The 12,602-nt window shown below is 39.7% G+C and overlaps 1 protein-coding gene across 3 annotated transcripts in view; it reads right to left on the reverse strand.

Moving 5' to 3' along the window:
- Positions 1-12,602, reverse strand: part of LOC103893370 (microtubule-associated serine/threonine-protein kinase 4) — a 175,890-nt gene continuing 163,288 nt past the window's right edge. For all 3 annotated transcript variants that reach the window (XM_019470261.1, XM_019470260.1, XM_009272469.1), the window contains 5 exons: positions 11,967-12,196; positions 10,006-10,128; positions 8,087-8,223; positions 7,174-7,355; positions 1-6,332 (listed from right to left, as the gene is read on the reverse strand). In XM_019470261.1, the coding sequence (XP_019325806.1) occupies positions 2,464-6,332; positions 7,174-7,355; positions 8,087-8,223; positions 10,006-10,128; positions 11,967-12,196 (4,541 nt within the window). In that variant the 3' untranslated portion in view covers positions 1-2,463. The remainder of the gene's footprint in view (positions 6,333-7,173; positions 7,356-8,086; positions 8,224-10,005; positions 10,129-11,966; positions 12,197-12,602) is intronic.

Consider the following 12,602-nt stretch of genomic DNA (forward strand, 5'->3'; position numbering starts at 1 on the left):
ATGCTAACACAACAGCATTTCATGCTGAATTTTTATTTCAATGTTATGCAACTGCATAAGTATAAATAATCGTGTTCAATATACAACAATTATGACATCCATAAGGAGTTTCTTAGAGAAAATAAGACTGCAAACACTTTATTGCACAGACCCTAACAATTTTTTTTTCTTTTTTTTTTTGTAAGCTGAAGAATCTACAGCAGGAAGTCTACAAAAGAACACATCAGATCTACGCTCACATAAAGACTGACTAAGTAGCACACAGGTAGGAGGATCTCTAACAGCTCACTGATAAGGCAAACACCAACAAACAGGTACTACATAAACACAAGCTTAAGCACTGTTACACTTCCAAAATGCAAAGAACTTATTTGTCAGAAGTGATAATGAACTATACAAAATATACACAAAGGTATACTGTAAACAAATAGCTAGATGTGCTTTAAAGGAAACAAGAGGATAGTTGAAAAAATGCAGAAGACTGTAAACTAGGAAATACCTCCCAGACAGAAATGTTATTTCGAAGTGCATTAGCATTCATTTGTAGTAACTGCCAAAGCACAGATGAACTGTAAATGTCAAGACCATTTTATCTTTAAAACTGCTCAAAAAATACTATCCATTACTCACTAGCTCCTCTGTGAATGCATCAAAGGCAGTATAAATGTTCTAGCGCCACATGAAAAATCAGAAGGACTTGTTTGTGATATTATCTTTCCATGATGGTTTGCTGTAATCCAACTCAACTAATCAGTATAATAAAGTTTTCACCAGAGGGAAGCGAATTCTGCACACTGTCAGTTGTCATACAAACCTCCAAGTCAAGATTACACTGTGCTTTTATGAACAATTTTCTAGCTTTTGAGACAGAAAGACAATCCATAAGCCCTGATGAAACAGGCAGGGGCCTAGCTCTACTGTGGGTACATATAACAGAAATAAGTAAAACCACTATTCTATTGATCCCAATCATTAAAAACCACGCATCTGCAACGGTGTTTTGTAGTGCTTCTGTACATGTTTCAAATCTTACCTTTCATCCTTCAAAACAAACTAAATACCTCTACGCTAAAATGATCAAAGTCTACATGTTCCACGGTATACAAAATTTAAATAAGGCTTAGCAAAAGTAAGAAGACAGTCACATTCTAGCACCAAATAGCTCCAACAGGTTCCTTTGTTACAAAATGCTTCTTTTATAATTACAGTATTTACTTTTTTTGCATACAAATAAAAAGATTATGTTATGAAATGTATGGAGCTACTCAATGCATTTAGAAATGCATGTGAAACCCAGAATTACTTGCTAAAAACAGCAAGTTAAGTCTACAACATAAGGCCCCAGCTATGTATTAAAATGTATTGGATGTCCTGAACTTTTTTGAAGGTATGATACTGAAACTGCTTTTTTTCCTTTTTATCTTGTCATAAAATAGAAAAAAAGCTACAGGTGTGTGAAGCTAATTATGAAGCTAACTATATGCCATGATAATACGTATTCTCTAAATGTATTAAAAAACAGGGATGAACATACTAGTACTGCAATTCATGTGCTTATACTTGTGCCTCACTGTAAGGGCCTGAATTTAAAAAAGCTCAAGGAACTCAAGAGAGGATTGCAGCAAAAACTAAGCACACAGCATGTGCTTCAGAGTCTCAGCCTTGTCTAGGTGAAGGTCACAGAACACACTCCCAATAGACAAGACGAGAACCACCATTTCACCAGAGAACATGACTCTTGCTGGGATGCCCTGACAACCAAGTGGTCCTCCCGTAGCTTCAATGACACCTACTCTAAGAGACAGGCTTTGTGCGGCAGGGAGATGCAGTTAGGTCTTGTGTTAAATCTGGTGAAGCAGTCAGCCAGGTACAGTACTATCAAAATTGGATTATTAAAAATACATGTAAAAACTCACAATAAGTCACCGTATTTGTTCTGTACTAGTATTTTTTTAACCTCTAGCTAGGATTTTTAGTAAGTAAAAATGTGGCCTGTTTTTGTTTTCCAGTCAGACCAATGCTTGTGCATTTTGGCATTCCAGTCAGACCATGCCAGGTCTGAGTTTTAATAATTCGGTTTCATATTCAACTATGGCAAATAAGTGGCAAAGCAACTATCTTAAAAAAGGGGAGAGTAAACAATGCAATCAGCAGCGAAGTATATATGCTACATTCAAACCCCAAACACATCGCTAGGTATTTACACAGGAAATATTTTCTTCAACAGCTCTCAGCTATAAAGGTATTTTTGTACAAATACTATATGGTAACAGTTTTACCGGTTACAATTGGGAAGGCATTTTGAAAAAAAAAGTCCTTTCTTTACATATCCCCTGTTTTCTTTCTTCAGTGACATGAAAGCTTTGCTGCACAAAGACACGACACAGTGCTGGTTTAAAGGCAGTCCAATATATTGACATTGTTTTCAGCTAGTCTTGAATTCACACCTGCCAGGTCTCACAGTTAACAGGATTTTTTATGAGGACTGCTCCGTGAAGCTTCCTTTCCTCGCCGCTGCCGAGCTGAGTCTTTGTCGTTAGAAAGTGCGTTAGGACGGTCAGGTGTGGTTGCTGACCTGGATAAATCTTTACCTACATTCTGTTTTCTTGAAGCAGACTGCTGAGCCTGAACGGCATCTTTTCCCTTTACATCCACAGTGTTAACAAAAAAGGACTTTTCTTGATTTCCGGGTTTCCCCCCAAGGTTTGAAGCAGGGTGGTGGGCTTCTACTGCAACAGCAGCACTGTGCAAAGCCATCAGTGAAACACTTTTAGTCATTTCCGCCTTACCGCTCCCTGCGGAAGAGGTGCTTTTCTTATTTAGTTCCTTGCAGGTTGCAGGAAGCTCAGGTGAGCCTGCTTTAACCTTCGCTGAAGATGCATCACTCTTCGCTGAAGACAGAACAGATACTTCTTGTCTACATTCAGACAAATTGGCTGAACAAGTCAGCAGCTTTCCTGGTGTTGCAGCCACACGACAAGAACTCTGCCCGCTGGCAGCCGACAAGTGTTTTATTGCAATCTGCTTGTTTGCATCCTCTGGCTGTTTTTGATTAACTTGTCCTTTCCCTTTTGAATCTTGAGAGCTTTTGCTACTTGCAGTCGCTTTTTCTGTTCCTTTTCCTCTGGTATCGCAGTTTGCGAGGCAAAGGGTAGGCTCTACTTTCCCACTGTCAAGCTGAACATAAAGTGCGTCAGTGCATATTTTTCCTTCGGGTCTTTTGTCTGCAGAGATCATCTGGTTACTAGGACTTCTGTCTGCCTGTTTGCTCAGCAAGAGACAGTCTTTCACAGTGGAAAACTTTGAAGACATGGTTTGTTTTTCACTGAGGTGAAGTTGCTTTCGATCAGCAGATTCCCCCAAGCCTGCTGGTTCTTGCCTCTGCATCTGCTTAGAACTCTCTGTGCCTGCTGCTACCGGGCCAACAGCAGAGGATTTGGGTTTGGTGTCAGGAGTGATGCTGCTCATTTGGAGGGTGGCTACTGACCCATGCTCCAAACTCACAGGCCTTTCGGCCTGCACATGTTCATTACTCGTTTTTCTCAAAGAGCCTGAAACAGAACAAAGGGGATCTAGCGCATTTTTACCGGCATGTTTCCCATCTTTCCGGGAGCTGGTAGACACCTGAATAATAGTTTCTTTTTCTTTTACAGTTGGAGTGCATGGTTTTTGCGACAATGTCTGTTTATCCAAGTACTTAGACTTAGAGGAACTTGAATCAGAGACTGGCCTGTGTTTATTACTGCTGCTTTCCACGTAGGTGGCAGCAGGCTTCACATGTTCTTGAACACCTGCATGAACATCTACAGCACAGTTTCTGCTTACAGTGTCTCTCACAGCAGGGGAGCCTGAAGCATTAAGTTGTTGCCGAGGAACTTGGCTGGACTGCTCTCTCTCAGTAGTTTGAAGCCTTATGTCAGCGAGCTGTTTCGGATCTTTCTTTCCTAAATCTTTGGTATTGTCCTTCTGCACAGAGGAAACCAGTGCAGACTTCTCATTTTTAGAATCACAGCCTACTGAGGGTTGCATGAGCTGTTTGGATGGAAGAGCTTCACTCTTTGACTCTGCGATAACTTTCTTAGACTCACTGAGAACTTTCTGCTTGGTTATGTCCTTTTCCACAAAACTACTAGCAACACTGCTGTCATCTCTGCCTAGCTGTTTCAGTGATTCTCTGCCATCCTTAGGTTGTGCCTTGGGGCCAGCTGCCTGCATTTTTCCTTGCATCTGAGGCGGAATGGCAAAATCAGCACAATTTTTTTCATTGCTTTTGGAGTAGCTCGTTATCAGGACATCTGAGACAGACACCTTCAGAGATGACTCCCTAATCACCTCCACCTTTGCAGGGATAGGCTCACAACTTCTCTGGGCTACTGGCTGTTTGGCAGGCAACTCCTTTTGTATTTGCTTCTCTTTTCCTACAGCTTTTTCAGGAGTGCTTTGGACAGCAGAAAGTTTGGAGTATGTGTGAGTAGTTTTAACACTCTGACTTTGAATAACACAAGACTTTGTCTCCACTGAATTGTCCTGTTTTGAAGGGGAGGTGTCTTTCTTTTGAATAGCTTCGATAACAGAAATATTGCCTTTAGTAGCTGGACTAGAAACCGTTTTGTCTGTCACTACTTCTGCAGCCACGGGGATGACTGGTGGATTTGGAGAACTCTTGCTTGCTTGCAGAACCCGAGGCTCTGATACGTTGACTTTGCCAGATTTTGCATAGCTTAACAACGGCTCTTTCTGACAGGCCATTTCTGCCTTCCCACCACTCCCTTGTGGTGCTGGGGGGTTAGGAGATCCCCCATCACTGCTGGTGCTCTGTCCTTCTGGCAGCACGCACAAAGGCAGTTCAGTCTTTGAAGCCTGTGGCCCAGAAAGTAAGGCAATGTCTAATGTGCCTTCTATTGGCTTCAAACAGGAAACAGACCTCCCATCAAGTTTATATTCTGAGGGACTTTTTCTGACAGGAGCCTCAGTGGAAATAAGGGCTGATTTTTCCACACTCATGTCTGCTCGGCCATTCAAGGTCTTGAGAGGAACAAAAGAAACTGAGTTAATCTGAGCAGCGTGTGCACTGCCGATAAATGCTCTACCATCGGCAACTGCAGTGGAGTCCTGCTGTATGTTTATGGGTCTGCCTGTATTAAGTTGAAGGCATTCATGAATATTTGATGTCAATTTGGGTTTTAGCACTGGACAGACACTGTCGTCTCTTTCTTCAATGGACATTTTCTTTCTAAGATAATCAACATTTGCAAGTTTACCATCTAATCTTTCAAATTTGACAAATTCTTTTGTTGGTACATTTTTATCTGTGTTTTCTCCCTTTCCATTTAGCATCCTGTCAGAGGACTGAGGTAGCACATCCTGTAGTGTACACGGAGGGGAAATTCTTTTGAAGTCATAAGAAATATGACTGAGTTCATTAGGCGGAGGCCCATGACACAACATCTGTGCATCTAAAGCAATACCATCATTTGATCTCAAGTTTGCATTCTTTTGAAGGGTGTCTTTGAGTATGCCACCAGCTGACTGGGTCTCCAAAGCAACAATTTTTGTTTCAAACTGATTTGATCTTTCTAATACCTTCTGGAATGCTTTTTTGTCTCTTTCTTCCAATCTTAAGGTACTGGGATTTTCTGGTTCACTGCTAGGTGCATTTGCTTTTTCAGCAAAATCTTGCTTTTTCATAACTATCTTGACCTTCAGCTTCTCTCTGTCTAGCTCATCGATGGATTCTTGCCTACCTAATTTTCGGGAGATGGGTCGTTTCAAGCAGCCCTGCTCTGCAGGCCTGACTCGTGTGAGTGATGGCATGTCACACACATTCTCCTCCAAGCACTGAAGAGTTACTTCCCTTTGGGACAATTCTCTGTTTACTTCTTCCTGGGTCACTTCCAGACTGTGTTTTCGTGAACATAAGTGTTTCTTATCATTGCCATAAGAGGGCGCAAGTTTCTCTTCAGATTGGACTCTCTTTAACAGTGGAGATCTTGGTGGCTCTGCACTCTTTGGCCTAACAATATGCCTTACAATTGTTGGAGGGGAGTGCATTTTGCTAGGAAAAGATTGAGCTATTTTTGTATTTCCAATCGAATGTCCTAGCAATGGTGATGGAGATCGCTGAGGCGATGTCGGCTGGGGTGTTGGAGAAGGTGTCCGTGCAAGAGGAGAGAGAGGAATGCTGCCAGCTGATTTGCGTCTTCCCGATCTGTATCTTTGCCCACCAAGCTTTGGACCCAAGCCATGAAGAGTGCTGGGTCTTATGTGTCCTGAACCAGCTGGAGAATTGGGAGCACTTGAACTAGGGGAGCTACTCTGGGAAGAGTTAGTACCTATAAAAAGAACAAACAAACAAACCAAACAAACATAAGATTAGCAATATTTTTTTGAATCTTGTCTAAATGTTCAGTGAGACACAGAACTTTCACCTGTCCAAAGGCCTACATGCCATCTGCTGCCACAATGTTCCAAAATTTGGAAGGTTTTGAGTGACTGGGCTGTAAACCTCTTATCATTCCAATTATATTGCTATTTCTCCCTTTCTCCCTCTGTTCCTTCATCCCCTTTATGTTATTGCTTCCTTCTATTTAAATAGAATAGCTAATGCTTTCTGCCACTTCAAAGCAATGATCAAGGCTTTCCAAATAGTTTACTTTTGCGAAAGGATTGTACAACAGCAGTCACTTTTAGTACACACTGAAATCATGATAGAAGTAAAACAGGAAAAAGGGGCAGGCTTTTAGGAGCCAGAAAGATGCATATTTCAGCACCCAGCCAATCTTTTCAGCATTAAATCTGCATTCATGAGTGCCCATGTTAGTTCCATTATGTAGCAACTTTTTCCTCAGTTTCATTCTTTTATCAATCAGCCTCTTGTAGGCAAGATTCTACTTTTTACTCCAAACTTGGATTGTTTATTACTCAACTTATAGCCATTGGACTTGGATTTAAACGCTGGGACAATTCCCTTTTAGGTGCTACTGTATCATGAAAACACCTTTGATTTTGCATTAGGAACCTTCTTCCCTTTTTCCAGACAGAAACCAGCTGTTCAATGATTATGCTTCTCAGAACTGACTACTCTTAGCTGACTGTAACAGATCTGGGGGGCTCACAAGTAGTAGAATACACTTCAAGCCCTTTTCCCTCTGCCCTCCACTCCTTCACACTCACCAGATGGAAAATCAGGAGTAGAGCGATAGCTTGGAGTAGGTGATCTAGGAGATAAGCTGTGGGTTGGAGACCCAGGCAAGCTCTCCCCTGATGAAAGTGACCGGTTCAGGCAGGAGAAACTTCTGCTGGTGTGAAGAAGAGGAGAGGGTTGCTTCGCCAGCTTTTTAAAGAGAGATCTTCTCCTAGTGTGAGAAGAGCACAGCATTAACCAGAAGTTAAGATGCACAGAAGATACTAGTACCACAGGCAAAACTCTTGCAAGCTGACATTGCTTCCCTCTCCCATTACCTCAGAAAAGCAAATATTAACCTATGTTTACACGAAAGCAAACCACACTGCAGAGTGTGAAGTTTAGAAAATATCCTGATTTGCTAATAGGTGGGATAGATATAGTAACTGAATCTATTTGTACTAAATTTACTCACTGTATTTCAGAATAATGGTTAGCTCCTTATGAGTATAAATCTTCAGTTTCTTAATTTAAGAGCCCACCAAAACTGAAGGGATATCTATAAAGTACTAGTGATGTATTTACAAAATACACATAAACTTATCATAAAACTAAAAATGCCCATAAACTTAGCAATAGAAAGTTTAACTAAACAAGTACAAAAAGATATAGTTAAACCAAATTAAGATGCAACCTCAGTCACTCACTTTCTTCCCCATATCTGTGTGTGTGCAATGCAAAATTTTTAGGGGTTATTTTAACAGATCTAGTTTAGGCAAAACAGGATTCGAAGGATGTGTTACAACCATAGGATCTCATAGAAGAAGGTAAAAAGATGTAGAAGACAAGGTTTGAACAACCTTGTCTAGTTCAGAGAGAACTGTATTAACTTCATATTTTAAATGAATTGTTATGTATACACAAGCAAGGAAACATTCACCATGAAACAAAAAGATTACTCACCTCTCTAAACTCTCTTTCTTCTTGGTTTTCTTACTGCGCCTGACCATTCGGCTCCTGTAGCTGTTTCGCCTGGCAGGTCCTGTCTTGATGGAAGTGTTTTCAAAAGGGGTTGTCGTTACCGAGACTTTGTTACCACTCTGCCAAAATGTAGGAGAAACCTTTAGGTATGAGTAATACAAGATGACTTTGCCTTAAATAGAAGCTACACCGCAAACACGAACGCAGCCAGACAGAACTCCAGTGTCAGAGTAAGAGCTGGTAGCGTAGGGAGCCCTATGCAGACATTGCCAGGCTAATTTATGTCAGATAAACGATGATTGGAAAAATCTCAAATTCTGCCAAATTTCCTAAACTTCCTCCATTCCAGCTTCGGGACAAGGAGAAATTCCAGTAATTGTAGCTAGACAGGAAGAGACCAAGGATTGACCAAGATTGTGATTTTCAAGATGAAAGCTTCTACAGAAACATCCTATTTTCCCACAAAGAACATCTGTCATTGCACAGTGGTCCATCCACTGGCCATTCATGTCTCAGGATACCAACTGTTACAATGACGAAATGGAGGAGAAAACTTAATCTTCATTATCAATCCCAAACAATCCTTTTATCTTGTTCAAAAGAGGTGACAAATATAATTAAGTCAAACTTTTTAGGACCATTTGCATGAACAGATGACTCAGTAAATAAAACCAACTGGAAATATCTATATCATGTTTTAAAAATTCATACCTCCTGCCCAGCACTGTATACCACTACAGTGAACTTCTTTTCAAAGGAATTCCAATAGCCCAAATTAATTTATGATACAGCGCATTTGGATCAACAACAATCTCTCATTTTGAGTTTACTCTTGTAAGTAGTGTGCAGGGTTGTCATGTTTCTCTTTTTCTGTATCTGACATGGAAAACAACTGCAGACTCAACTGCCTAAATTTACAGAATTTTCTCTTACGCATTTCTTGCAAAACTGGAAAACTTGGAAGTTCCTCCTGGTTTCAGAGAAGGAAAATAAAGACTTAAGGAAAAGTGTATTTTGCACCTTTCCTCAGCTTTTTATATCTCCCCATTACTTCATTGCTTTCCAATCTTCTTTTATAACTGACTACTTGCTTTGACAGGCAAAGCTGCATGTAATACCATAAATTGTTAATAATATAAGAAGTAAATATACAGCTGTTTAAAATAATTCTGCCCTACATTAGTCTGTGCTGAAAAGATTACATAAAAACTGCAATATGATGAGCTACAGTGAAAAGCTAAGATGCTACCCTTCATTTTAAAAAGTTGGGGGTTTTGTTTGTTTGTTTTTAAGGAAAAACTATAATTTTCTAACAGGATAGACCTCGGAAAACTCCACAAAATGCGATAGATTATTCATAAAAGTCCAACTGCAGGATCAGAACTTCATTAAGCAAAAAAGCTCTGTGGGACATGCCTGGCTATATACGAGACAAAAACTTTTTGGGCCATAAAATTATGAAAGGCAAGTTCTTGTACAGTAGGCAAGAAAATATTTCATATTCTTTGTTTCCACTTTTCCTCATCGATTTCACTTTAAAAGGAGAAAATGAGAAGTAGCATCATCATCAAAAGCCTGAATTACCTGATGAAGATGGGGGAATTGAAGAAAGTGCTTGAAAATGCCAAATTTTTTGAGAGACAGAGACATCTCTTTGTGTCAGTGCCTCGAATGTACTTCAGCTATCTCAGTGGCGGTGCCAGTTTATTGCAGAGAAACTAAAATCATAGCAGGATACATGAAGTCATTGACCTTTCTCCAGATCTGTGCAATAGTAGCTTAAAGTTTGTACTTGAACAACCACAAAATCTGACAACTAATCTCTGAAGAAAACAAACATAACCCCTCAATCCTTGGTGAAAACAGCAAGCTTTTTTGTATCCCAGTTGCCCAAGAGTTACCTTTAACAACAACTCAATGACTTCTGTATGAACAAGACCATGCACTGGTTCTCCATTGATATGAGTAATCAGGTCTCCAGCTTTTAAACCCGCTTGGTAAGCTGCACCTCCTTCTTCCACATTCTGGAAATCGGACGAAGAGAATATACACAAAATGGACTCCTGTTTAACCTTCATACTTTCAAGAGTAGGCTTTGTTTAACTAACTCTTTCTATGAAATCAGTTGCCAATGAAGAAGACTTACAGATATTAAGTTATATAAAGGAAGAAAAGAAGAAAAATCGGACCAGCCATTTCACCATCAACTACTTACTCAAACTTTAAACTTACACGGGGCCTGGAATGGTTTTAAAGCTCACAAACACTGCTTGTTGCCACTGGTATTAAGTAAGCTCTGTATAGCAGGGCAGTTTTCATGCATGATAAAGAAGGGGTGATTCACTCCCCACGGCAAAATTTCAGAATTGAATGAAGATTTTTAGCATCTGACACTGAGAAATACTGATGAAATTAAGGTAGTGGTCACAAGAAATACCCAAATCATGACAAAAATTAACTCCACCATATTAGTTAAGGATTGTTTTCATTTGGTTCAAATTCACCAGGCTGCCCATTAGAGGGAACAGTGCAGCACAAAGGTGATAAAGGACTAAAACAAACTGAATTGCAAATTATTTTGAAGGTGGCTTAAACAGTTTATTCTGTTCTAAAATGAGCTTTTGAAGAATTTTAAGTCATGCAGCCACTACTGAAGCCTACAGTGCTTACAGAGCTAAAAAAACCCAACAAACCTATAGTATTTTGAAAAAAAGCCAAGGTTTCACTTTTACTGCAATGTACCATTTTCTTTCTTCCTTTCACTGATGTGATGCTACACCAGTGGCAAGAAATCCAATTGTTTTATTTATTCCATTATCAAATGTACCCCATTCTCCAGATTCAATGTTCTTTATGGATTAATAGGTCTGAGAGGTAAGCAACATGAATGAAAACATGAGTAATACACTACCACATCTGTAGTATTGCTACTTCAAAACCTACAATACATATTTAAACACTGTACAAAACTTCAAGGCTTTTGATGTATTTGTAATCAATTTTTCAAAATTATTTTAAGGTAGCAGAAATATTTTAGTTTATACACACAGACTCTCTATTTATGTATGTATAATATATAAATTATATAAAATATGTAATTTGTTATCAACCTTAACGATATAATAAATATAAATACAAATGCATATTTACATAAATATATATTTATTTTACAATTAAGGAGGTTGATAACCAATAAAATGCAAGAACTGCTGTCTTTTCCTTTAGCCTGTCTCCCACTTCATACATATCAACAGTAACAAAGGATGAAAAATTCACTATTTATTCAAGACAGTCAGTCTTTTTCCTGTGCCATAGAATCCTCAACGGTATTCACTATTCCAGATGATTTGCACATTTCTACACAAAAGAAAGTCAGTGCTTGAAATCAGCCAACTTGTGTCTAGTAAAATACTGTTGACTTTCATGAATCCCTTAACTGATGCAGTTTAATAAACTCCATGTGCATTTCAACAATTTCTGTTTACAATCTCCTAGTTTTGCAGATCCTGCCCTCAATCAAAGAGGGGCTGCGCTAATCCTTTGGTTTTCTAAGCCACAGTACTCTGAACTTAGACATGGCTGGTCACAATTGCCAAACTTGCCAAAAGTGAAAGTGACCCATGCAGAAGGTCAACATCGTATGTAGGTACCACTTCCGCCAAAGGTGGCTTATGTCATCCCTACAGCCAACACTGGTCTTGCGTACAGGCACAAATTTCATTCTCAGAAAATTGTTTGGCACAACGACACGATATACACAGTAACTGTCAACAAACAGATACTATAGGTACAAAATTCAAAAGCAAATACATCATCACAGTTTTCTGTGGCTGTATATAAGCAAAAAAAGGTATTATCTTACCCAAACAATATGGTGCACAGTGTAGATATCACTGTCACCAACGTAAACCCTAATTGCTCGGATGGTGAAGCCATACTTTTTTCCTGAACTGTGAATTACTATCGGTTGATGAGGACTTGCAGCAGCAATTGATGAATCACGGCTGGGAGATGAATCTCGGGAGGATGAAGGATCAGATGATAGGGAATGAGGAGACATAGGACTTCCCAAGGGAGAAACACCAAACACATCTGGAAGAAAAAATCTGCCTATTAAGAGTACTTTCTGAGCACACAGAAATACAGACACAGATCAGGGAATTTGCTTAGTTTTATGACACCTTTGTGTCAAAATATACCATTGTCTATGCATAAACACTCTCTCCTCCTCAATCGGTGCGTATCTTAGTGAATGAAAAGTTTAACCAACTTAAACTGTCCTGGCTGGGATAGAGTTATTTTGGATTTAGGGTGAGAACAATGTTGATAACACACCGATGTTTTAGTTGTTGCTAGGTAGTGCTTACACTAGCCAAGGACTTTTCAGCTTCCCATGCTCTACCGACTGAGAAGGCTGGAGGTGCACAAGAAGCTGGGAGGGGGCACAGCCAGGACAGCTGACCCAAACTGGCCACAGGGACATTCCATACCATGTGAC

Source organism: Aptenodytes forsteri, unplaced genomic scaffold, assembly GCF_000699145.1.
Source record: "Aptenodytes forsteri isolate BGI_AS27 unplaced genomic scaffold, ASM69914v1 Scaffold92, whole genome shotgun sequence".
Lineage (NCBI taxonomy): Eukaryota > Metazoa > Chordata > Aves > Sphenisciformes > Spheniscidae > Aptenodytes > Aptenodytes forsteri.